General features: G+C 44.7%; 1 protein-coding gene across 1 annotated transcript in view; it reads left to right on the plus strand.

Moving 5' to 3' along the window:
- Nucleotides 1-26,931, plus strand: part of LOC144485955 (sodium/hydrogen exchanger 9-like) — a 285,192-nt gene that overhangs the window by 158,498 nt on the left and 99,763 nt on the right. The window contains exon 9 of the mRNA XM_078204030.1: nucleotides 10,340-10,428. Coding sequence (XP_078060156.1) covers nucleotides 10,340-10,428 — 89 coding nt within the window. The remainder of the gene's footprint in view (nucleotides 1-10,339; nucleotides 10,429-26,931) is intronic.

Genomic DNA, 26,931 nt, shown 5'->3' on the forward strand with positions numbered 1-26,931 from the left:
GGCTTTTCACTGTGCAAATGTAGGGGTAGAGGTTAACAAGACATTTATGGGTGATTGAGTTTATCGTAAACATTCTCCTCTAAAGTGAAAAGGGTTTACTGTTGAGAACTGTTAGAAACCCAGGGCTTGCTCCAGACAAGACTAAGTTGGTTGAAATCTCCATGGTTTAATTTCGGTTCGATTAGTCTTGTATCTGAATAAACTTGTTAATTTTGTTGAATATATACAGCACTTCAGAATGTTATGTATACATCAATTGCAAATAAAAGTGTGCATAATGAGATCTGAATCTTAACAATGGTGGAAAGCATTCATTGTTGACTACTATGCCAGTTACTTTGCTGATAGCTTTATGCTTTAGTTCAGAATGAGTAGGGATGGACCCCTGGAAATTGGAACTTCCAAGAGGATGAAATGCAACTTTGGCTGGAATGTAGTGGACCAGCTACGTATTATTGCCAAATTTTCATTTTCTTTGAAGCTAATAAAATCAACACGGTAATAAGTGATTTATCCACTTTGTCATCCATTCTTTGTCCCTGCCAAAATTGAATTTTACTTCAAAAGTAGTTAGAGTTTGCCCCAATCATGGGGTGGGTGTTCAAATTTTAAAGCTATATAAATTGCGGGAACCAAATGGCGAAGTGATCCAGGCCTACTAAGGACATGACCATGAGCTTGAACTAGCACATTGACTTGTGAAAGCTGAAAAGGTTTAGACTAGAAGCTGCAAAGCAGCAGAATAGGTTCAAGGATGGCCAGATTGAGGAAAGGAAACTGTCACCATTGAACTCCCAGGGAAGCTAAATGACAAGATTGATGAGCTGAATCAATCCGACCAACTTACAGCACCGTACAGAAAACCTAAATCCAATCTTGTTGGCAAGATTTAAAGAATGGAATGCCATAGATCGATTTTTAAGAGCTTCTAATTTGCTAGGACATAGGAACCAGAAGCAGCAGTAGACAAATCAGCCCTTTGAGCCTGTTCCACCATTCAGCATGATCATGGCTGATCTTGTGTCAGTCTCATCTCCATCTTCCTACCCCTCCCCATAATCCTTCATCCCGCTACTCATTAAAAACCTATCTATCTCCAAAAACTTATCTATCTCCTTCTGAAATTTGTTTAGTGCTCCAGCATCCACTGCACACTGGGGTAAAAAATTCCGTAGATTCACAGTCCTTGGAGTGGAGTGATTCCTCCTCGTTTCTGTTTTAAATCTGCCACTCCCTAAGTCTAAAACTATGGCTGCTCATTCTAGAACGTTCAACAAGGGGAAACATCTGCTCTACGTTTACCCTGTCAATCCCCTTTAGCATCTTATATACCTCAATTAGATCTCCCCTCATTCTTCTACAGTCCAGAGAGTAGGGACCTAACGTTCTTAATCTGTCTTTATAAGTCCTTCATCCCTGGAATCAATCTAGTGAACCTTCTCTGAACCACCTCTGATGCATTTATGTCCTTCCTCAAGTAAGGGGACCAAACTCTTCACAATACTCCGGATGCGGTCTCACCAGTGCCCTATACAGCTGTAACAGCATATCCCTACTTTTTGTGTTCTATTCCATTAGCAATGATCCCGAAATTCCATTTGCCTTCCCTATTACCTGCTGCATCTGCATACTAACTTTCTGTGATTCGTGCTGGAGGATAACCAGACCCCTTCTGTATTGTAGCATTTTGAACTCCCTCTCCATTTAGATAATCAGTTGCCCTTCTATTCCTCCGACCAAAATGGATTATCTCACATTTACCCATGTTAAATTTCATCTGCCAAGTTTTGGTCTGCTTGTTCATGGATGACGTACATTCAGGATTTTCTGGGGAAAGTTAGACAGCAAGGTAGCACATGGGCAACACGGTAGCATTGCTGCCTCACAGTGCCAGAGACCCAGGTTCAATTCCAGCCGTGGGTCACTGTCTCTGTTCACATTCTCCCCATGTCTGTGTGGGTTTCCTTTGGGTGCTCTGGTTTCCTCCCACACTCCAAAGATGTGCAGGTTAGATGGATTGGCCATGGTAACTTGCCCATTAATGTCAGGAGGACTAGTAGGGAAAATACATGGGGTTACAGGGATAGGGCCTGGGTAGGGATTGTTGTTTGTGCAGGCTTGATGGGCCGAATGGCCACCTTCTGCACTGTAGTGACTCTATGATTCTATGATATCCCTGGCCAAAATTTTTATAGAATCCTAGAATGGTACAGCTCAGAAGGGGACCATTCAGCCTGCTATGTCTGTGCCTCTCTGCAAAATCAACTCGGTTAATCCCAATCATCATTTTCCCTGTAGCCCTGTAATTCCTTTCACTTCAGATAATTGTCCAATTCTCTTTTATCTTTGATTTTTTTTTTGATTAGGGTGAGCATAAAGTGTATCGCTCCAGGTATGATGCAGTTGACCCACTAGGAAGCTTTTAATCTAAACAAACTTTATTTGAGAACACAGTTAAAGATAACAAGAAGAATGAGCAAAGCATTTACCAATTAAAATACTTAAACATGACACAGTATAATTCTTAACAGCTTATCTATCTCTATAGTTCTAATTTGAGCAATATTCCCATAGACGTAAATCCTACTTCAGAAGCAATTAGCACCAAAAACCAGTATGCTCGCATAGATGTGTGATTTGCAGCCTTTTAACATTTCTGGACAGAGATCCAGACAGACACTTGTCGAATAACTCTCACACAGCAGAGAATCTCAGAGAAAGATCCACTCCCAAACAGCTGAACCTCAGAGAGAGAGACTTATTTCCTGGCAGATTCCAGTCTCCAAATTCAGAGAGAAAAAGAGAGGCTCTGCTGTCTAACAACTCCAAGCAGCATCTAACTTGAATATTCTGTGAAAGCCTAGCTCCACCCAGTCACATGATTTGTTCCCTGTCAATCACCCTAATCAAGTCCTACTCTGCAAAATTCCTGGGGAGTGCACAAAAATCAGCTGTACAGCATTAGTTCAAATTAAAACAAACATTCTTGCAATTAGGAGCAATTATGCTGCTGCAGTGACAGTAGAGGATGCTGGTTATAGACCCAGTAGCACCAGTTAGAACAGACATAAAAAAACAATACTGCACAAGATACTTCATTCAAATAAATTTCTTACAGGCAGTGTTATCATGTAGGCTACATTGGAAATTTGCTTTGCGATGTCAGTGATCTGCGGAAATAATTCTTGTCTGAAGTGTGTTCAGCTGCAGCATGTGCATGCATAGAAAGTTTGGAAAGTGGAATTGTCAACGATTCATATGCCGTATCACAGAGGATAGGAGGAAACTCTTTTGAGATGTGCATGATCTGATTCGGTACTTGATGTAGTTAAGTAAAAGCTAGTCTTAGCTTGGCATACTTCCTGAGGTTATTAAATTTCTTTGTTAGCCACTTCCCCGCCCTCCATATATTTGAGTATCATCTACTGTGGCGCTTATCTGCCAAGCAGACTGTTATTTTCCTTTGAGGAAAAAGCACTAGGATAATAAGGTCACATCGCCTTTGCTGCACTGAATCCATTTGCATCTCCCGAGCTCCGTATGAAAGTGAGGATATTCTCTCCCTTTGTTCAGTCAGATTTCACCCTCCGCCCGGCACTGACAAAACAACCCCGTAACGTAACAGCCGCAGCTGTGTGCCATTCCCATGCTTTGGTCTGCAGGCATAATCCGAGCTGGGAGGTTGCCATGAATAGTTAATGATGCCAGCTATGGAAAATACCACACAGTCGGCTCATCACATTACTGCTCACCACTCTGCGGTCTCACGCTGGAGGCAGGGGACACAATAGACCTACGTGTGAGGATAATAAGTATCACTGGGGTGAGGGTACTGTATCTGTGAGGCAGAGCAATCTGTGAATGGAGCAGTGTTTCTCAGGCAATTCTCTTTTTTTTGTTCTGAATCGGCTCCTTTGCTACATGTCTCATTAATATTAAGACATGTTTTAGTATTTCCAAGTGGGTTTTTACTGTTTTTAAGATGAGGAATGGCAGGCACTGGAACATTCTGTGTACTTGCTATTATTTGTAACATAACATCAAAAGGAAGACAGTAAATAATGTCACAATTACTCACCAGTTAAAATCCTGATGGTGGGACTAACCCGGAAAGAAAATCTCCTCAGAGGGTATGCACAAAATGCCCAATTATCACCATCACCTTCTCAAGGGCAAGTCAGGATGGGCAGCAAATGCTGACTTAGCAACGATGCCCAGCAACGATGTGAAGGAATATAAAAATGTATGTCTGTGTGCTTGGAATGCTGTAGGGAAACAATATGGGAGTAAGGGTGTCACCATGGTAATGACTTAAGTTGTGATTATGCCATTTAATCTAAAAGTTTAACAATATATTGCAGTATTTAGGCTTCCCCTGGAGGTCCCCAGCATCACAAATGCCAGTCTTCAGCCTGTTTGATTCACTCCACGTGATACCAAGGAACGGCTGAAGGCACTGGTCATTGCAAACGCTATGGGCACTGACAATATTCTGGCAATGTTACTGAAGACTTGTGCTCCAGAACATACCATGCATATAGATCAGCTGTTCCGGTACAGCTGCAACACTGGCATCTCCTGACAATTGTACACAAAAAGCAGGACAATTCCAACACGGCCAATTATTGCCCCATCAGCCTGCACTTGCTCATCAGTAAAGTGATGGAGAGGGCCATCAACGGTGCCATCAAACAGCACTGGTTTCGCAATAACCTGATCAGTTTGGATTCTGCCGGGATCACTCAGCTCCTGACCCTATTACAGCCTTGGTTCAAACATGGACCGAAAGAACATTTGACCGAGTTTGGCATCTAGGATCCCTCGCAAAACTGGATTCAATGGGAATCAGGGGGAAATCTCTTTGCTGGTTGGAGTCATACCTAGCACAAAGGAAGATGGCTGTCGTTGTTGGAGGACAATCATCTCAGTCCCAGGACATCACTGCAGGAGTTCCTCAAGGTTTTGTCCAAGGCCCAACCATACTCAGCTGCTTTATCAATGACCTTCCTTCCATCATAAGGTCCAGAAGTGGGGATGTTCACAGATGATTGCACAAACTTCAGCACTATTTGCAGCACCTCAGATTCTGAAGCAGCCAAAAACCAAATGTAGCAAGACCTGGACATTATCCAGGCTTGGGCAAGTGACATGCGTGTCACACAATTGCCAAGCAATGATTATCTCCAAGATGGGAGAATCTGACCATCACCCCATGACATTCAATGGTATTGCCATCACTAAATCCTACATTATCAACATCCTGGGGGTTACCATTGACATGAAACTGAACTGGACTAGCCGTATAAATACTGTAGCTGCAAGAGCAGGTAGGAGACTGGGGATTTGTGGTGAGTAGCTCATCTCCTGACTCCCCAAAGCCTGTCCATCATCTGCAAGGCATAAGTCAGGAGTGTGGTGGAATATGCTCCACTTGCCTGGATGAGTGCAACTCCAACAACACTGAAGAAGCTGGACACCATCCAGGCAAGTGGAGAGTATACCACCACATTCCTGACTTATGCCTCGCAGATGATGGACAGGCTTTGGGGAGCTCGCTTGATTGACACCCTATTCACAAACATTTAATCCCTCCACCACCGAGGCACAGTAGCAGCTGTGTGTACCATCTACAAGATCCACTGCTGCAACTCACCAAGTCTCCTTAGACTGCACTTTCCAAACCCATGGCCACTACCATCTAGAAGGACAAGGGCGGCAGATGCATAGGAACATCACCATCTGGAAGTTCCCCTCCAAACATGGAAGTCATGGACTGCAGTCGTTCAAGAAGGCAGATCACCAGCACCTTCTCATTGGCAGTTAGGGATGGGCAGTAAATGTTGGCCTAACCAGCAATGCCCACATCCCATGAATGAATTTTTTAAATGTTGTAGGGCGGTTGGGCTTTTCCAGAAGACCTCTGGAGAGCAGCACACAGTAATATAATAACTTTCTATGACCAAGTATGATAACTTGTCTAAAGTTGAACATTCCCCACCATCTGTGGAGAGAGAAACGGAGTTAATGTTTCAGGCAAGTGACCCTTTTTTGGTTCTGACATAAAGTCATCAACCTGAAACCTTAACCCTCTTTGTCGCTATCTGGACCTGCTGACCATTTCCAGCATTTTCTGATTTTGTTTAAGATATCCAGCCCCTACGATAACCTTTGTCACCCTGTGTAGTTCTAGCTTTGACACACAGAAGGCAAAAATCATTCAGAAGATTGTGCAAATGAAGTGAATTGGAATTTTCAAGACTGAAATTCATGGACTACTGTTTAATAAACAAACAAAGTTGGGTTGATGGAATTGAAGTTTGGATGAACCATAATTGAATAGAAGGTGAACAGGACCTGACCGCCTTACTCCTGTTCCAATGTTCCATGTTTTTCTAAGCGACAGCAGGTAATATGTAAAAGAGACTACCTAGGGCGGCACGGTGGAACAGAGGTTAGCACTGCTGCCTCACAGCGCCAGGGACCCGGGTTCAATTCCAGCCTTGAGTGACTGTCTGTGAGGAGTTTGCAAGTTCTTTCCATGTCTGCATGGGTTTTCTCCAGGTGCTCCGGTTTCCCCCCACAGTCCAAAGATGTGCAGGTTAGGTGTGCCATGTTAAATTGCCCCTGAGAGTCCAAGATGTGTAGGTTATGTGGAGTAGCCATGGGAAATGTGTGGGGTTACAGGGATAGAGTGGGGGAGAGGGCCTGGGTAAGATAACAACCAGTTCTTCATCCAGACACACGGAACAGCCATGGGGACCAAATTTGTACCTCAATATGCCAACATCTTCATGCACAGGTTCGAACAAGACTTCTTCACCGCACGGGACCTTCAACCGATGCTATACACTAGATACATCGATGACATTTTCTTCCTTTGGACTCATGGTGAACAATCACTGAAACAACTCTATGATGACATCAACAAGTTCCATCCCACCATCAGGCTCACCATAGACTACTGTCCGGAATCGGTTGCATTCTTGGACACACGCATCTCCATTAAGGACGGTCACCTCAGCACCTCACTGTACCGCAAGCCCACGGATAACCTCACGATGCTCCACTTCTCCAGCTTCCACCCTAAACACGTTAAAGAAGCCATCCCCTACGGACAAGCCCTCCGTATACACAGGATCTGCTCGGATGAGGAGGATCGCAACAGACACCTCCAGACGCTGAAAGGTGCCCTCATAAGAACAGGATATGGCGCTAGACTCATTGATCAACAGTTCCAACGCGCCACAGCGAAAAACCGCACCGACGTCCTCAGAAGACAAACACGGGACACAGTGGACAGAGTACCCTTCGTTGTCCAGTACTTCCCCGGAGCGGAGAAGCTACGGCATCTCCTCCGGAGCCTTCAACATGTCATTGATGAAGACGAACATCTCGCCAAGGCCATCCCCACACCCCCACTTCTTGCCTTCAAACAACCGCACAACCTCAAACAGACCATTGTCCGCAGCAAACTACCCAGCCTTCAGGAGAACAGTGACCAAGACACCACACAACCCTGCCACAGCAACCTCTGCAAGACGTGCCGGATCATCGACACAGATGCCATCATCTCACGTGAGAACACCATCCACCAGGTACACGGTACCTACTCTTGCAACTCGGCCAACGTTGTCTACCTGATACGCTGCAAGAAAGGATGTCCCGAGGCATGGTACATTGGGGAAACTATGCAGACGCTGCGACAACGGATGAATGAACACCGCTCGACAATCACCAGGCAAGACTGTTCTCTTCCTGTTGGGGAGCACTTCAGCGGTCACGGGCATTCGGCCTCTGATATTCGGGTAAGCGTTCTCCAAGGCGGCCTTCGCGACACACGACAGCGCAGAGTCGCTGAGCAGAAACTGATAGCCAAGTTCCGCACACACGCGGAAGGCCTCAACCGGGATATTGGGTTCATGTCACACTATTTGTAACGCCCACAGTTGCGTGGACCTGCAGAGTTTCACTGGCTGTCTTGTCTGGAGACAATACACATCTTTTTAGCCTGTCTTGATGCTCTCTCCACTCCCATTGTTTTGTTTCTTAAAGACTTGATTAGTTGTAAGTATTCGCATTCCAACCATTATTCATGTAAATTGAGTCTGTGTCTTTATAAACTCTGTTTGTGAACAGAATTCCCACTCACCTGAAGAAGGGGCTTAGAGCTTCGAAAGCTTGTGTGGCTTTTGCTACCAAATAAACCTGTTGGACTTTAACCTGGTGTTGTTAAACTTCTTACTGTGTTTACCCCAGTCCAACGCCGGCATCTCCACATCATAAGATACCCTGTCAGGGAGTCGGTGCAGACCCGATGGGCCAAATGGCTCTTCTGCACTTTAGGGATTCTATGATAAAGACAGTGCTCAAAAAATGGTTACCAATTGGTTTCATGAAAATGGCTGATTAGTTTTTGTTTTTAAGTTGCTTTTGTTAAGACCTGCATGAAGGGTTAACCTTCCTCTCTCCTTATTCGTCCATCTTATAGCACGTAGCCTTGATGTTAAAATCTGTTTTATTCTTTTTAAGGTGGAGGTATGACATTACTGGTCATACCCAGTGTACTCATCATTTGTAAAATTGAAATCTTGATGGGTAGGACTAACTCAAAAAATCTTACGAAGTGTACACAAGATGCCCCGATCATCACTTTGCTTTTGGCATGCAATGTGCGTGAGCTCAGCGTGAGGCATAGGAGAATGAAGCCAAGCTTATTGGCATGTGTTGAGCATCAATTCCCCACACTGTTCTGTTCTAGTTTCAGGGATGCAAGGCTGATGGTGGCACCAGTGTGCGTTTATGATTTGTACCAGGCAACTGCTGTTTCTGTGACAGAATTTTAAGGATACAAATTAAATTGGGTTGGTAAAAGCTCTGGCAGTCATTGCAGCAGCTGACAAAACTGTCTGCAACTGCAACCAACTGATTCAGGCACAGACAACAGTTGACAATTGTATCTGCATCCAGTCGGACATAATGACTGCTCCTTGTTAAAGTTGCAAGCATTGACCCAACATCCAGTGGGCAGTATTGTTCAAAAATAACTATCAAAAGGAATCCCACCTTCAAAAGGACGTCAGTGAAAAGCCCCATTTGTAAATGGGGCCCCAATGAATGTCCCCATCCTGGGCAGCATGGTGGCTCAGTGGTTAGCACTGCTGCCGCATTGCGCCAGGGACCCGGGCTCGATTCCCGGCTTGGGTCACTGACTGTGCGGACTCTGCATGTTCTCCCCTTGCCTGCGTGGGTTTCCTCTCGGTGCTCCAGTTTCCTCCCACAGTCCAAAAGATGTGCTGGTTAGGTGCATTGGCCATGCTAAATTCTCCCTCAGTGTACCCGAACAGGCGCTGGAGTGTGGCGACTAGGGGATTTTCACAGTAACTACATTGCAGTGTTAATGTAAGCCTACTTGTGACACTAATAAATAAACATAAACTTAAAACAATAGTGATGCTCAAGAGGTCCTGATGACAAACTACCCTCTCGAATGATTAACACTAAAAGGCAAATATTTTGGAGTCACACGACAAATAGTTACAAAGAACAAAGAAAATTACAGCACAGGAATAGGCCCTTCGGCCCTCCAAGCCTGCACCGACTATGCTGCCTAAAACTCCCTACCCTTCCGGGGACCATATCCCTCTATTCCCATCCTATTCATGTATTTGTCAAGACGCCCCTTAAAACTCACTATCGTATCTGCTTCCACTACCTCCCCCAACAACGAGTTCCACCACCTTCTGTGTAAAAAACTTGCTTTGTAGATCTCCTTTAAACCTTGCCCCTTGCACCTTAAACCTGTGCCCCCTAGTAATTGACTCTTCCACCCTGGGAAAAAGCTTCTGACTATCCACTCTGTCCATGCCTCTCATAATCTTATAGACTTCTATCAGGTTGCCCCTCAACCTCTGTCGCTCCAGTGAGAACAAACCAAGTTTCTCCAACCTCTCCTCATAGCTAATGCCCTCCATACCAGGCAACATCCTGGTAAATCTTTTCTGTACCCTCTCCAAAGTTTCCACATCCTTCTGGTAGTGTGGCGACCAGAATTGAACACTATATTCCAAGTGCGGCCTAACTAAAGTTCTATAAAGCTGCAACATGATTTGCCAATTTTTAAACTCAGTACCCCGGCTGATGAAGGCAAGTATGCCGTATGCCTTCCTGACTACCTTCTCCATCTGCATTGCCACTTTCAGTGACCTGTGTACCTGTACACCCAGATCCCTCTTAAGGGTTCTGCCATTTACTGTATATTTCCTATCTTTATTAGACCTTCCAAAATGCATTACCTCACATTTGTTCACTAATGTAAAGTATAATTTATTTCCCATTGTAGGAATTGTTGCTGTTCTCTTCTGCGGGATCACTCAAGCTCATTACACCTACAATAACCTTTCAGATGAAGGAAAGATGAGAACCAAGCAGGTAGGACATGCCAACAACAACAGCAACAACTTGTATTTACATAGTGTCTTTAATGTCGTAAATCATCCCATGTCAATGTGCAAGTTATGAAGCACAATTTGGCATTGAGCCACAAAGTCAATAACCAGAAAGTCAAAGGTTAAAAGTCATCAGTGAAAGGCCTGGTGGGGAGATGAGGATTTTTTTTTTAGTTGAGAGAATAGTCAGAATCTGGAATGGCCAGCCTCACAAGGTGATGGCAACTGATCCCATAGTTTGCTAAAGGCAGTGAGGTGGGTATTTTTGATTTGATTGGATTTGATTTATTATTGTCACATGTATTAGTATACAGTGAAATCTTACAGGAAGTAGTTGAGGCCAAAACATTGAATATATTCAAGAGGCAACTAATTATAGCACTTGGGGCGAATGGGATCAAAGGTTATGGGGAGAAAGCAGGATTAGGCTATTGAGTTGGATGATCAGCCATGATCGTGATGAATGGCGGAGCGGGCTCGAATGGCCTCCTCCTGCTCCTATCTTCTATGTTTCCATGAAAAGTGTTGTTTCTTGCGCTCTATACAGACAAAGCATACCGTACATGGAGAAGGAAAGGAGAGGGTGCAGAATGTAGTAATACAGTCATCTTAGGGTGCAGAGAAAGATCAATTTAATATAAGGTAGGTCCATTCAAATGATGACAGCTGGGAAGAAGCTGATCTTGAGTTGGGTATTTAGAACCATAGAACCATAGAAAATTACAGCTCAGAAACAGGCCTTTTGGCCCTTCTTGTCTGTGCCGAACCATTTTATGCCTAGTCCCACTGACCTGCACTTGGACCATATCCCTCCACACCCCTCTCATCCATGAACCCGTCCAAGTTTTTCTTAAATGTTAAAAGTGACCCCGCATTTACCACTTTATCCGGCAGCTCATTCCACACTCCCACCACTCTCTGCGTGAAGAAGCCCCCCCCTAATATTCCCTTTAAACTTTTCTCCTTTCACCCTTAACCCATGCCCTCTGGTTTTTTTTTCCCCTAGCCTCAGCGGAAAAAGCCTGCTTGCATTCACTCTATCTATACCCATCAAAATCTTATACACCTCTATCAAATCTCCCCTCAATCTTCTACGCTCCAGGGAATAAAGTCCCAACCTATTCAATCTCTCTCTGTAACTCAGCTTCTCAAGTCCCGGCAACATCCTTGTGAACCTTCTCTGCACTCTTTCAATCTTATTTACATCCTTCCTGTAACTAGGTGACCAAAACTGTACACAATACTCCAAATTCGGCCTCACCAATGCCTTATATAACCTTACCATAACACTCCAACTTTTATACTTTTGAGGATGAGGAACTTACTTGGGTGGGAGGCAAAATGCAGAGATGTAGGATTAAACACGATTGCTCTTCTAAAGAGCCAGCATTGGCAATGTGGGCCGAATGTCCCCATCCTGTGCTTCAAGTCCCTATGATTCTATCAGACGCAGCTGTTAGGCTGTTCTAATTTAGTGACAATTCCCTTTTCCTTTTACTGACACCGGTGATGCAGGACAGGCCTGACCCACTGAGCTTCCTGTGCCGCAAGAGCAATGGTATATTGGAGGAAGCAGCAGCACTGAGGAGGAAATGGATCGGGGCAGGATCGGGGTGCATGGATGAGATTGCGGTCTTGAAATCACAGCCTATTTTAGAAATGAATTGTGAGGCTATGTGGGAACGTTTCTGTCTTGGATTTTTCTTCACGATACAGTTGTTTTTATAGATGAACCAGAACCCTGCCCATACAAAGAACAAAGAAAAAAACAGCACAGGAACAGGCCCTTTGGCCCTCCAAGCCCGTGCTGTTCATAATGCCCTAACAAAAACAAAAAGGAAACCTTCTGCCCTTACTCGGTCCGTCTCTCTCTCTATTTCCTCCCTATTCATGACCCATCCAGATGCCTCTTAAACGTTGCTAATGCTCCTGCTTCCACCACCTCCTCTGACATGCGTCATGTGGGTTCAGAGTGCAGATATGGACTATAATCCATTTTGTGTAATGACTCCATTTAGATTCTTTTAGGCCAATATACATGGTTGCCATAGCAACAGGTCAGATTTATATTTTAACTGGAAATAAAGTCAATTGATTACTGAACAAAATAGAACCCTCAGTGATAGTTCCATCTTCCACTAAAAGCCTTTCAGGTTGGTGTTGAATTTATGTTATTCACTTGTATCCACTTAGGAATGGGAGCACTTGTCACAAATTCATTTAACTTTGGACCTTTAGAGTTGTTGGAGGGGCGATTTCCATCCTGTCTATCTGTGTTGTATTTGAGCATGTTGGGAACAGTGGCCCAAATCTTCCATTCAGGATCGGAACACCTATTTCTGCCGTTGATCAAACAAAATAATCCCCAGTTACCTTCCTCCGATTTTCTTTGGGCAACCTTCCAATGGTGGATCCTTCCAAACCAACAGGAAACCCCAGAGACATCAGTAAAGGAAATCGGTGTAGAAGCCACATCCCTTCCTATGGCTGTTATCTTCTGCTAAGTAAAGAATTCAAATATTCCAAAGCTTCTTGAAAAGCTACAGAGAGAAGGTAAGGGGGTAGTACTGGCGAGAGGGTAGTAAGGTGGGTGAGGTAAAGGGGTAGTGTAGATGAGGGGGTGGGATGGGTAAGGGGGTAGGGTTGGTAAGGTAAGGCAGTGGTGTTGGTCAGATGATAGGCGAGCAAAATAAGTGGATAGGCGATGAGGTGGCAGCTGAGTAGGATGGAAAGTCAAGTGGTGAAGTCAAGCTGGGGGAGGGGATCAAGGAGGGGGGGTGTAGTTGGAGCGTCAGGGGAGAGTTGAGTGGTTGGGGGGTGTAGTTGAGGGTGTCAGGGAATGGGAAGAGTTACCCTGGAGTTAGACTCGGATTTTTCTGTTCAGCATTTTCTGAGTAGCTATCGAAGGAAGTAAGTTGGAACTGTCCGGAGTCTCCGACTCTCTATGAAAGTGGGGATGTTTCTGGAGAGTCCCGGGGATTAGGGCACTTGCCCATCAGAAATTCAGATTTTCTTGGCAATTCCACTGGAGTGGTCATGATGGTGGTGGCCATGGTAGAGGTTATGGTAGTGATGGTGGACATGGTAGAGGTTATGGTAGTGATGGTGGACATGGTAGAGGTTGTGGTAGTGATGGTGGTGGCCATGGTAGAGGTTATGGTAGTGATGGTGGTGGCCATGGTAGAGGTTATGGTAGTGATGTGGAGGTTATGATAGAGGTTATGATGGTGATGGTGGTGGCCATGGTAGATGTTATGGTAGTGATGGTGGTCATGGTAGAGGTTATGGTGGTGATGGTGGTGGTCATAGTAGAGCTTGTGGTGGTGATGGTGGTGGTCATGGTAGAGGTTATGGTAGTGATGGTGGAGGTTATGATAGAGGTTATGGTGGTGATGGCCATGGTAGAGGTTATGGTAGTGATGGTAGTGACCACAGTAGAGGTTATGGTAGTGATGGTGGTGGTCATGGTAGAGGTTATGGTAGTGATGGTGGTCATGGTAGAGGTTATGGTAGTGATGGTGGTGGTTATGATAGAGGTTATGATGGTGATGGTGATGGTCATGGTAGAAGTTATGGTAGTGATGGTGGTCCTTCATGCTGCTGTCCAGATGTTTCTGGTGATGAAAATAAAAGACAATGAGGTGACACCAACTGTAGTAAATCGTTGACAGCATTAACCTCCTTTTCTTGTTCATTTCTACAAGAGGCAAAATGCTGTCCAATAAAGCAAAATCAGTCAGAGCGCTAGATTGTAGTTTCAAGAGAACTGATGCACAGAATAGTTTCACAATTGTTGCAATGATGTTGATTTTTCCTTTAGTATAAGTCAGTGGATACAACAATGCTGTTTTGTTTCTAAAAGTTAGCTTTCCATTGGTACAGCTGAAATGCCTCAGAATTCACTTCATAAATGGGGATATCTGGCATTTACCAGATGATGCACGCCTGGGAATAAGAGCTCATCCATGATGTCTGTAAAAGAGCAGAGCGCAGCTGTTCAGGGAGTTCCCAAACCCTCTTGAATAGGCTCCACTGTGATTCGCTCAAAGTGAAAACTTTGGCTCAAACTTTGGGATGGATTTGAACCCTGATCACAAGGTAGACAGGCAAATCACAGAGCCTCCGAAACTGATCCAATCATTAGAATCATAGAATCCCTACAGTGCAGAAAAGACCATTCGGTCCATCGAGTCTGCACCAACTCTCTGACAGAATATCTTACCCAGGCACTCTCTTTCCCTGTAACCCCACACATATACCACTGCAAATCCATTTAAGCTACACACCTGAGACACTGAAACACACTTTAACATGGCCAATGCACATAACCTGCACATCTTTGGACTGTGGGAGGAAACCGGAGCATCTGGAGGAAACCCAGGCAGACACGGGGAGAATGTGCAAACTCCACACAGGCAGTCGGCCAAGGCCGGGAATTGAACCCGGGTTCCTGACGCCATGAGCCAGCGGTGCTAACCACTATGCTACCTTGCTGCCCACCACTATGCCACTAGAACCACTAGTGCATTCATAGTTTAAAACCATTTGTACAATATCACCAGCTACTTGAGCACAATGGAAATTGCCCCATTTATGTTGTGAGTCAGATTCTGCAATGGGCTACTTCATTTAACGTGAGTGTGTTTTTAAGATTGCTGCTTCTGGTTTTGCAATACGTGAGTAACATGTTTCCCAGTAACTGGGGGAAGATCTGCATGTTTTTACTTTCGATATTGTCCTTGGAGGCTGCACAGCCACTGGAAGTGACAGGTGACAGCACCTCGCTCAGTAGTGTGTGTCATCTCCAACAGCAACAGTGCCACCTCAAGTACCCTGCACTCCGAAAACTGGTAATGTCGATGCAGCTCCAAGTAAATGTGTGCCGACAAGCTGACTGCATCCTCCCATCCCACCCCCGCCACTTCCCCTAAATCGTTACGGCTTCTTTTAAACTGCTGATAGCTTTGCCTCTGAGGGTTTCTCCATGAGACTAAGTGAAGTCTTCAGAAGCAAATTGGGAGAACTGCTTTATATCTGCTGTGATTTTCAGCCTGCGATCAGTGAATCAGAGCATGTGCAATGCTGCTGAAATGAATGAATGAGCAAAAAGATTTACATCCCTGTAGAGAGGGGTCTTGTTATTTCAGCAGCGTGTGTGCTCATTCTGCTGTCTCTCAGTGTCACAATTCCTGTTCCCCAAACTGTGTCACTGACATCCGCAGTCTCTGCTCCATCTGCTGAGCTGCCCAAACGCTTGACATGCATGGGGATATTGTCAATCACAGTGATGCCTGGGAAATAATCAAGTTCAGCAGAGTCAAACCAAATGATAGCATGTAAATTAGCAGCCTCTTTTTAGTCATTGGGCCATAATTTGTAGTCAAATTAACAGCAGCGTAGAGAGGTGCTGTTGCAATTGTATAGGGTGTTGGTGAGACCACATCTGGAGTATTGTGTCCAGTTTTGGACTCCTTATTTGAGGAAGAATGTGGGTGGCATTGGAGGCAGTTCAGAGAAGGTTCACCAGATTGATCCCGGGAATGAAAGGGTTGACGTATAAGGAGAGATTAAACAGTTTGGGCTTGTACTCGCTGGAGTTTAGAAGGATGAGAAGCGATCGATGTATATAAAATTTTAAAAGGGATTGATAAACTAAATGTAGACCAAATGTTTCCTCTTATGGGGCAATCTAGAACAAGAGGTCACAGATATAGATTGAGAGGCGGTAGATGAGGAGGAACTACTTCTCGAAGAGGGTGGTGAATTTGTGGAACTCGCTGCCCCACAGCGCGGTGGAGTCTGAATCGTTGAATGGATTCAAGAAGGAGATAGATATATATATATTTTTAATAAAAAAAGGATAAAGGGATATGGGGAGGTGTGTTTGAGATCAGAAAGAGATCAGCCATGATCTGATGGAATGGCAGAGCAGGCTCGAAGGGCTGGATTGCCTATTTCTGCGCCTAATTCCTAGGCTCCTATGTTCAAAGCTAATTTGTGCTTGCTATTAATTTATATAAAAATATTATAGCAATTTCAAACTCCTGTACTTCCTCATCTTGTTACAGCTTACCCCAGCTAAAACCTTCTTTGAAAACTTAAGCTCTTGAACTTTGCCTTCTGTTACTGCTTTCTCCCATTCTGGCTTGGGTGTGCCCTGTTGTGAAATGCCGTGACATTCTGCTGCTTTGAAGGAAATGGAAGTTATGCATTTTCTGTCCTGCGTTAATTTTATTTGTACACAGAAAACTGTCTCAGTAACATCCATAAATACTTGTCATAGAGGGAGTGCAGCGAAGGTTCACCAGATTGATGCCTGGGCTGGCAGGGTTGTCGCATGAGGAGAGACTGGGTCAACCGCACCTGTATGCACTGGAGCTTAGAAGAATGAGAGGGGATTTCATTGAAACATCTCGAATTCTCACAGGGCTGGACACACTGGATGCAAGGATGATGTTTCTTCTGACTGGGAGGTCTAGAACAAGAGCGGCATGGTGGCACAGTAGTTAGCACCACTGGCTCATAGCGCCAGGGACCTGGGTTCGATTCCCGGCTTGGGTCACTGTCTGTGAGGAGTCTGCACACTCTCCCCATGTCTGCATGGGTTTCCTCCGGGTGCTCCGATTTCCTCCCACAGTCCGAAAGATGTGCTGGCCATGCCAAACTCTCTCTGTGTACCCGAACAGGTACCAAAGTGTGGCGATTAGGGAATTTTCACAGTAACTTCACTGCAGTGTTAATGTAAGCCTACTTGTGACACTAATAAATAAAAATCTTAAAAGCTAAAGGGGTCATTTAGGATAGAGATGAGGAGAGATTTCTTTACTCAGAGGGTGGTGAATCTGTGGAATTCTCTACCTCAAAAGACTTTTCATGCCAAGTCATTGAATGTATTAAGAAGAAAATAGATAGATTGCTAGACTCTAAGGGTTTAAAGGAGTATGGGGAGAGCATGGGAGTCTGGTGTTGAGATAGAGAATGAACCATGATCATACTGAATGATGGAGCAGGTCTATTTTCTATGTTTCTATATCAGTACAAAAGATAAGGCATTTGCAAAAATCTTCAGCCAGAAGTGATGAGTGGATGGTCCATCTTGGCCTCCTCTGGAGATCCCCAACATCACAGATGCCAATCTTCGATCAAATTGATTCTCTCCACATGATACCAGGAAACTTAAGACACGGGTTACTGCAAAGTTAATGGGCCCTGATAATAGAATCATAGAATCCTTATAGTGCAGAAGGAGGCCATTTGGCCCATCAAGCCTGCATCGACAACAATGCCACCCAGGCTATCTCCATAACCCCACATATTTACCCTGTTGGTCTCCCTGACGCAAAGGGGCAATTTAGCATGGTCAATCAATCTAAACCAAACATCTTTGGACTGTGGGAGGAAACCGGAGCTCCCAGAGGAAACCCACACAGACACGGGGAGAAGGTGCAAACTCCACATAGACAGTGACCTAAAAGGCCGGAATTGAACCCAAGTCCCTGGCGCTGTGAGGCAGTCGTGCTAACCACTGTGCCACTGAGCCGCCCGTATTCCGGCAATAATACTGAAGCTTATGGTCCAGAACCTACGTGCCAAGCTGTTCCAATACTGCTACGACAATGACATTTCCCACAATGTGGGAAAATGCACAGGTATGTGCTTTACACAGAAACAGGACAAATCCAACCCACCAATTACTGCTCATGAGTCTACTCTTGATAATCAGTAAAGTGGTAGAAGGAGTCATCAACTGTGCTATTAAGTGGCACTTGCTTAGGAATAAACTACTGACTAACACTCATTCTGTCAGGGTCACTCAAATCCTGACCTCATTACAGTCTTGGTGCAAACATGGACAAAAGAGCTGACTTCCAGAGACGAAGTGAGAGTGACTTTTCCTTGATATCAAGGCACCATTTGACTGAGTGTGACATTAAGGAGCCCGAGCAAAACTGGAGTCAATGGGTAGCAGGGAGAAAACTCTCCACTGTGGGAGTCATATGTATCATAAAGGAAGATGGCGATGTTTGTTGGAGGTTGTTCCAGGATATCACTGCAGGTGTTCCTCAGTGTAGTGTTCTAGGCCCAACCATCTTTAGCTGCTTCATCAATGACCTTCCTTCCATCATATGGTCAGAAGTGGAGATGTTCGTTTTGAATGCGCAATGTTTAGCACCATTTGCAACTCATTAGATACTGAAGGAGTCCATGTCCAAAACAAGCAAGACCTGGACAATATCCAGGCTTGGATTGACAAGTGGCAATGAACATTCAAGCCCCACAAGTGCCAGAGAATGGCTATCTCCAGCAAGAGAGAATCTTAAGCATCGCCCTTGATCCAATGGCACTGCTATTGCTGAATCCCCCACTATCAACATCCTGGGAGTTAGCTTTGACCATAAACTGAACTGGACTAGCCATATAAATACTCTGGTTGAAAGAGCAGGTCAGAGACTAGGAAACATATGGCAATTAACTCATTTCCTGTCTCCCCAAAGTCTATTCACCATCTACAAGGCACAGGTCAGGAGTGTAATGGAATACTGTCAACTTTCCTGGATGGGTGCAGCTCCAACAACACTCAAGAAACTTGACATCATCCTGGACAAAGCAGCCTGCATATTTGGCACCCCATCCACAAATATTCGCTCCCTTGATATGAACAGTGGCATCAATGTGTACCATCTACAAGATGCACTGCAGGAACTCACCCTGCAGTGCATCTTGTAGATGGTACACATTGCTCCTTCAACAGCACCTTCCCAACGCATGACTGTTACCATCTAGAAGGACAAAGGAGCAGACACATAGGAGTCCCAGCCACCATCTCGAGGTTCACCTCCAAGCCACTCACTATCCTGACTTAGAAATATATTGCTGTTCCTTCACTGTCGTTGGGTCAAAATCCTGGAACTCACTCCCCAACAGCGCTATGGGTTTACCTACACCACATGGACTGCAGCAGTTTGAGAAAGCAAATCACCTTCTCCAGGGCAATTAGGTAGGGGGAATAAAAATGCTGGCCTAGCCAGTGAAGCCCCTCCCCCCCCCACCCCCCCCGGCACACTCCCCCTCACCTTCCTCTTTCCATGAATGAATTTTTAAAATGCTGCATTTACAAATGAAAATAGCCATTCTTTATGTATTTTATAATAAAATTGAATTTTTATGCAGAGGATTTGTAAAGCTCAGAATGAATGTGTTGGAAATGAAAGAGTTCTCTGAGGTATTGGTAATTGCTAGGTATTCTTAGTTACATTTTCAAACCTTTTCACTTCCAATCGAGTTCTGTCACTCTGAAAGACTGATTTAATGGAGCGGCTGATTCCTGTTACCCTGAAGGATGGTTTTTCCAATGTTTGGGTTCATTTTGCATCTTCCTGTCTAGTGCCAAGCCCTGAACGCATTGGGTATATGGGTTCAAAATGATGCACTGTGTTATTGGTCTGGGGCTCAGAGGAAGTCTGACATGGGGAGATCGAGTGCAGGGATAAACGTTAATTCAGTCAGTCAGGGAACAGAAATATAGACCATAGTCAACAAACGAATGGTGGCACTCAGGTTGTAGGAAAGACATTAAGGCACTAAGGTAAGTGGCACGGTGGCGCAATGGTTCGCACTGCTGCCTCACAGCGCCAGGAACTGAGGTTCAATTCCAGCCTCGGGTCACTGTCTGTGTGGAGTTTGTACGTTCTCCCGTGTCTACATGGGTTTCCTCTGGGTGCTCCGGTTTCCTCCCACAGTCCGAAAGATGTGCAGGTTAGGCCAATTGACCCTTAGTGTCCCAATATGTGTAAGTTAGAGGAATTAGTGGGGTAAATATATAGGGTTATTGGGATAGGGCCTTAGTAAGATGCTCTGTCAGAGAGTCAGTGCAGAGTCAATGGGCCAAATGGCCTCCTTCTGCACTGTAGGGATTCGATGATTAGAATAGGCAGTGTATAATATATCTTTAAGGAGGCAGAATCCGGAATAAAGGGAGCAGAATCTGAGCCAGAAAGGAAACTATTTCAGATTGAGGGAGGATAATTTTAGCTGAAAGGGCACCTGAGCAGGTTGGAGACAGCATAATCAGTCCGGAGGGGGTGAAATCTTGGGTCGAAATTAATCGATTCATGACTGGAGGAAAAAAATAACAAGATCAGAGAGAAGATTATTTAAGGCGGAATGGAATTTGAAAGACTTTCATGAGGGCTGCAGAGAATGTAAGTTAAATTCAGAATTAAAGCCACAGGGAAAACAAAGGCATTTATTTGACACTTTGCTATATTTCACAGAAATGTCAAAAGCCATTTAATGTTGAACTTATTCATTAGAAGTGCAGGCCAGAATTTTCCGACGTAGTCCGTGGCTGGGATTCTCTGGTCCCGCTGCAGTGAACGGAGTTTTGGCTGAGTGCCAACTTCTCCATTCTCACTGGCAGCGATAGTGGGGCTTCTGAGACCACAGAATCCCAGCCGCACTCCTTGTTAAACAAGACAAATTCAATAGCCATTGTTTGTTGTTTGTAGAATCTTGTGTGCTGTGAGGAGGAGGTGCTGGCGTAGTGGTATTGTCGCTGGACTAATAATCCAGAAACCCAGGGTAATCCTCTGGGGACCTAGGTTCGAATCCCACCATTGGCAGATGATGAAAATTGAACTCAATTAAAAAATCTGGAATTAAAAGTCTACTGATGACCATGAAACCATTGTCGATTGTCGTAAAAACCCATCTGATTCACTAATGTCCTTTAGGGAAGGAAATCTGCCATCTTTACCTGATCTGGCCTACATGTGACTCCAGAGCCACAGCAATGTGGCTGACTCTCAACTGTTTTTAGGCATCTAGGGATGGGCAATAAATGCTGGCCAGCCAGGGATGCCCATGTGATTCTAGACCCACAGCAATGTGGTTGACTCTTAAAATGCCCTCAGGAATGGGCAACAAATACTGGCCCAGCCAGTGATGCCCACATCCCATGAACGAATAAGAAAAAGATGAATAGTTCTCAATCTGCTTTTGATGGTAACAGGTTAAAGGGAGGAATATTAGATGTAATACTGGGAATACCTCATGCTGTAAACCATACGCTTCTGATCTTTCAATGAGTGAACCAGATGGGTTTTTTCAGCAATCAACAACGATTTTATCATCAGTAGATTCTTAATTCCAAATTTTTTTATTGAATTTATTGAATTCAAATTCCACCATCTACCCATGGCGGGATTCAACCCTGAGTCCCCAGAACATGAGTTGAGTTTCTGGATTAATAGTCTAGTGATATTACCACTAGGCCGTGACCTCCCCATGTGGATACGACCAACTTAGCTGAGATACATCTGCCAGAGGGAGCTGAGGGTCTAGAATCAGAACTGGAGGGAGTAAAATTGTGTTTTTAAGAGGAGGACATAAGAAGAAATGAAAGTCTGAGGCAGAAGAATCACTATCCCGGTTTTACTACAGTCTGCTCATTCTCCTGAGCCATTGCACATTACCCTGAGAAGGGGAAAATACTGAAAATTATTCTCATCTTGTCCTGTGGCACAAGCAGAAAGTGATTTCCCAACTGTGGTAGACTTCAGTCTGTGCTCACAAAGAATTACCTGTCCCTCAGCAAATTTAACAATTTTAACCTTTACATTATGAGAACAGGGTTTGGGACGTAGAGTCTCATTTTCACAGGATTGTGTGCTAATTGAGTTTCTCAAGACCCACAGAAATCGGTACATTTTAATGTGCTTTTAAACATCCTATCTGCGAGTACTTTTTGTAGTGGCTCAGATAGGAGGGGTTTTTCACTAATGCCGACATACTTTATTCATTTCCAGCCTCCATTCTAACACTTTAGCGCAGGAAGGATGAATCATTATTGTGTCATTGCTACAGTGCTCCAGTTGCTATTCCATTCCTGGCAGATTGGAAGGATTGTTACTGAGCCTGGTGTCACTGCGTAATCAATCAACCTATCAGAAAGATTTTCAATGGAATTTCTCCCTCCTCTGGAACATTAGGGCAGCACGGTGGCACAGTGGTTAACACTGCTGCCTCACAGCGCCAAGGACCCGGGTTCAATTCCAGCCTTGGGTGACTGTCTGTGTGGAGTTTGCACATTCTTTCCGCGTCTGCATGGGTTTCCTCCGCGTGCTCCAGTTTCCTCCCACAGTCTGAAAGATATGCTGATTAGGTGCATTGGCCATGCTAAATTCTCCCTCTCCCTGAACAGGCACCGGAATGTGGCAACTGGGAGATTTTCACAGTAACTTCATTGCAATGTTAATGTAAGCCTACTTGTGACACTAATAAATAAACCTGAGAGGCCAAGGCTGAGCAGAAATTTGCAAGTGGCCTGGGGCAGAAGCTATTCACAAATGATTCACAACTTCCGTTTGTAAATATTACGCCATTTCCAACATTTCCCTTCTCTACAATGTCCTTAAATTAATCACTATCATCCAGCTTTGTTTCTATCTTTCAGACTGTCTGATTGATGCACTTTGAAGGTAAATTGGATTGTTCTTTAAAGAGGCAAGCGACCTCCCAGATTGCTATGTAGAGGGCGATTCTCCCATCTCACTGCGCTAATTTATTTAGTGGGCACCTCGGCACTGTCCATCGAGCATAGGGCAGTGCCAAGAGAGTGGGGCATATGGGGGTCATTGTCCAGGAAATCCTGATGGGGCAGGGCCTGGTGGGGCAATCAATCGGGGTGGGGGTGGAGATCCCGCTGCCATTCGGCAGTCGGGATCGGTGGGGAAAGAGGGAGGCCAGCGATCCGGGGGGGGGGGGGGGGGGGGGCTGGGGTGGTTGATGGGGAATGGGGATCAGAATTGCGAGGGGGGTCACGACTGCAGGTGGGGGGAATCATTATTGTGGAGATCGGGACGGGCCAGGAGGGCGTCGTTCGGGGCTGGCTTGGGAATGGTCAGGGGGCCGGCAATCGGGCCGTGGAGAAGTCGGAGGGCCGGGGATGCGGGGGTCGCGGGGTTGGCCAGTGATCAGGAGGCTGGCAGTGCAGGGTCACTGCGCATGCGCCAATCTCGGCACTGACAGATTGGCGCATGCTCAGTGGCTCGCTCAGTGCAATGTTGCCGGCCTCTCCAGCGGGAATGGGCCCCACCCCTTGAAATTTAATGATATTTACGCTGGTGGCCTCTGCAGTGCACAGAATGTGGGAGATTCTTCTCTGAACTCCCACTGAAAAAACAGCAGGAATGACTCCAGTTTTCACACGAATTCGACATTTAGTGAATTTCTTTGGGAGAATTCCGGTCATAATGTTTTGGTTCAAAGGACAGATGAGCTAGCTTGTGGATGCACCTAAATCTTCAAACTCTCTTACACATCCCATTTTCACTTCTGGCTTCAACCTCTCCAATCTTTACTCCACACAAATTCCAAATTCATAAAAGAAGGACTTGTGTTTATATAGCACTTTTCACAACCTCAGGATGTCTCAGTGAGGTATGTATCTGAAGAGTTCTCACAGTTGGAGTGCAGGAAACATGGCAGCCAATTGTACAAGCAAGTTCCCACAAATGGCATTGTGTTAATGACCTGATAATACGTTGATTGAGGGATAAATATTTACTGGAACACTAGGGATAACTGGACTGCTCTTCCTCCACCTGCCAGAGTAGATAGGAATTGGTTAATGTCTCATCTGAAAGACAATACCTCCAATGGTGCAGAACTCACTTTAAACAACACTGGAGCTCCACCTCCCCCTCCACCCCTTAAAATTATACCCTAACTTGGACTTACGAGAGTGTAAACGTTGCAGTCATTCAGCTGTGGATTAACTGTCAGATTGTGGCAATCTCATTTCATTTTCAGCCATACTGTGTTGCCTCCTTAGCAGAATCGTAAATGTTAACTCTTGAATTGGCAAACTCACATAATTCAGTCGCAAATTGTCCATTGGGAAAAAGATACAAAAGTCTGAAGCCACGTACCAACTGACTCAAGAACAGCTTCTTCCCTGCTGCTGTCAGACTTTTGAATGGACTTACCTTGCATTAAGTTGATCTTTCTCTACACCCTAGCTATGATTGTAACACTACATTCTGCACTCTCTCGTTTCCTTCTCAATGAACGCAAGAAACAATACTTTTCACTGTATGTTAATACATGTGACAATAATAAATCAAATCAAATCATGCAAATCACAAGTACTTTGAGTTTCAGTTTGTACTACGAGTTTATTAAAGTAATTTCACGAGGCATTTCATTTCCTCTGCTAACTTTTGTTGGTGGGAAAGCAACTGCAGCGAAATAGAATACAGCGGGATTTTACACACACTTTAACCGATGCTTAGTGGGGAGAGGAAAATCAAACTCTCCCCCCTAGTGTGACTCAGAAATGACTTTAAAACTGAGAACGGATCCCAGCACCAAAAGGTCAGGCTTATTGCGTTGGCTTGGCTAAGTTGATAAATATCATTGCCAGTGGGAACATGTTTTCAGCATTGATTTGCATTTTTTGCCTTCAAAATTCTAAATTGGGAAGATATTGAGAATTGTTTGAATTGCAGAGGCTTTTTGTAGTGGAGATTGTACACGGTGATGTCAGGAGCTATTGTTCTGTGTAAGCCAAAGTGCTGTAGCCATAGTAACAAAGTGAAAATGCGCTGCATGTAAGGTGCTGAGTTTAAAATGAGTCACAGAGGCCATTAGTGCATCTGTTTAAAAATAATCCCTTTCTCATCTCCAAATAAGGGAGTAATGCTGGAAAATGCTCCTTCCCGCACAGGTTATCCAACATTACAATGCAAATTATTGAGTTAATTCTATTAATGTCAATTCACTAATGCGGTGCTGACTGACAGCGAGAGCTATTAACAGACTGTTCAGCAGTTGGTCCATGTTAGGTACAAAGGGATTGATTTTCTCAGTTCTGAACAATATGAGCACATCCTGCGAGGAAGTAATGAAGGTCAGATATGAATAGATGGAGGGGGACACGTATTGGTTGATGCTGAACAAATGTGCATTTCGTGGAATACAGGTCAATTTTAAAGGTATCATTATAGAGTGGAAGTTCATGCGGTGGCGGACAGGCTGAGAACATGTGGGTTTTTTAGGGCTGTACTTGGCATTAAGTTCCATACAGCTGTTGTAGCCGCAAGCTCAAACTGAAGCCGTTTATCACTCGCTGCTTTTATTGCTGTCATATTTCATTTCGTGGGTAAATCTTACAACAAGTGCAGAAGAAAACCAACTCTTGACCCAGCATTTCTGGGCCTCGGCGAGACGGATGGTGGACGTGTAGAAAATGCCAGAGCATCGCAATCGGAGCAAATGAGCCGGAATTTGGGGTGAGACCCACTGCTGTCATGATCTCCAGCCCATTATCTTACACTGGCAAATTCTGCAAGTGAGGGGCAATGATTCTGTTCAGAAATTCCTACCCCTTCGCCCACTGAAAGTGATGACCTCGAAATGTGTAAATGCTGTGGGTACCTCTGTGCAAATAACCCTGATCCCAGGTTTTAGGCAGGGGTTAGGCACTGGGAGCAGGGAGTTCCATCTCAGTTCCATCAGCACAGTCCATAAATTCTGGACCCTCAGTGCTTTCCTTCACTGGATTCTATGCTCTACTATCCCGAAAAAATAATTTGTTTCAAAATAAAAGGAAAGACTTGCGTTTCTATAGCACCTTTCACGACCACAGGATGTCCCTACGCACTTTACAGCCAATAAGTACAGTTAATGTTGCCACGTAGATAAAGGACTTATCATCTAATAAATGAAAAACCGCACGGTGGAACAGTGGTTAGCACTGCTGCCTCACAGCGCCAGGGATCAGGGTTCGATTCCCGGCTTGGGTCACTGTTTGAGCGGAGTCTGCACGTTCTCCTGGTTCTGTGTGGGTTTCCGCTGGGTGCTCCGGTTTTCCACCCACAGTCTGAAAGATGTGCCGGTTAGGTGCATTGGCCGTGCTAAATTCTCCCTCAGTGTTACCTGAACAGGTGCCGGAGTGTGGCGACTAGGGGATTTTCACAGTAACTTCATTGCAGTGTTAATGTAAGCCTGCTTGTGACACCAATAAATAAACTTTAAAATTTAAAGAATGGCACAGTTAGGGAATAAAATTCCTATCTTTCAATGATTTTTCTCAGCTTTGCCCTGTGTGAATGTTGTTTGGAGATATATATCCCATTGCTGTTCAGCTGCAGATTCAGTGTTTGTAATGTTCAAGGTAGATTTTATTAATTAAGGGATAAAATAATTGAAAGAAAAATGAGAGACATAAAACTTCACGGGCGGGATTTTTACAGCCTCACTCAAGCGAGACCGGAAATCCCCGTCTGAGGTCAACGGACATTTCCGTTGTCGACTCCTCGCCTGCTCTGATTCCGTGGTGGGCGAGGCAGTCGTGTTTCGACGCACATGTGGGCACACATGTGCCTCCCACAGAGTTTTATAATGAAATCTTGTCTACATTCCTTGCATCTGGAGAATCATGTAAGGAGTTAGTCAACCAAGCATGTAGCATAAGATTAATTTT

Source organism: Mustelus asterias, chromosome 3, assembly GCF_964213995.1.
Source record: "Mustelus asterias chromosome 3, sMusAst1.hap1.1, whole genome shotgun sequence".
NCBI lineage: Eukaryota > Metazoa > Chordata > Chondrichthyes > Carcharhiniformes > Triakidae > Mustelus > Mustelus asterias.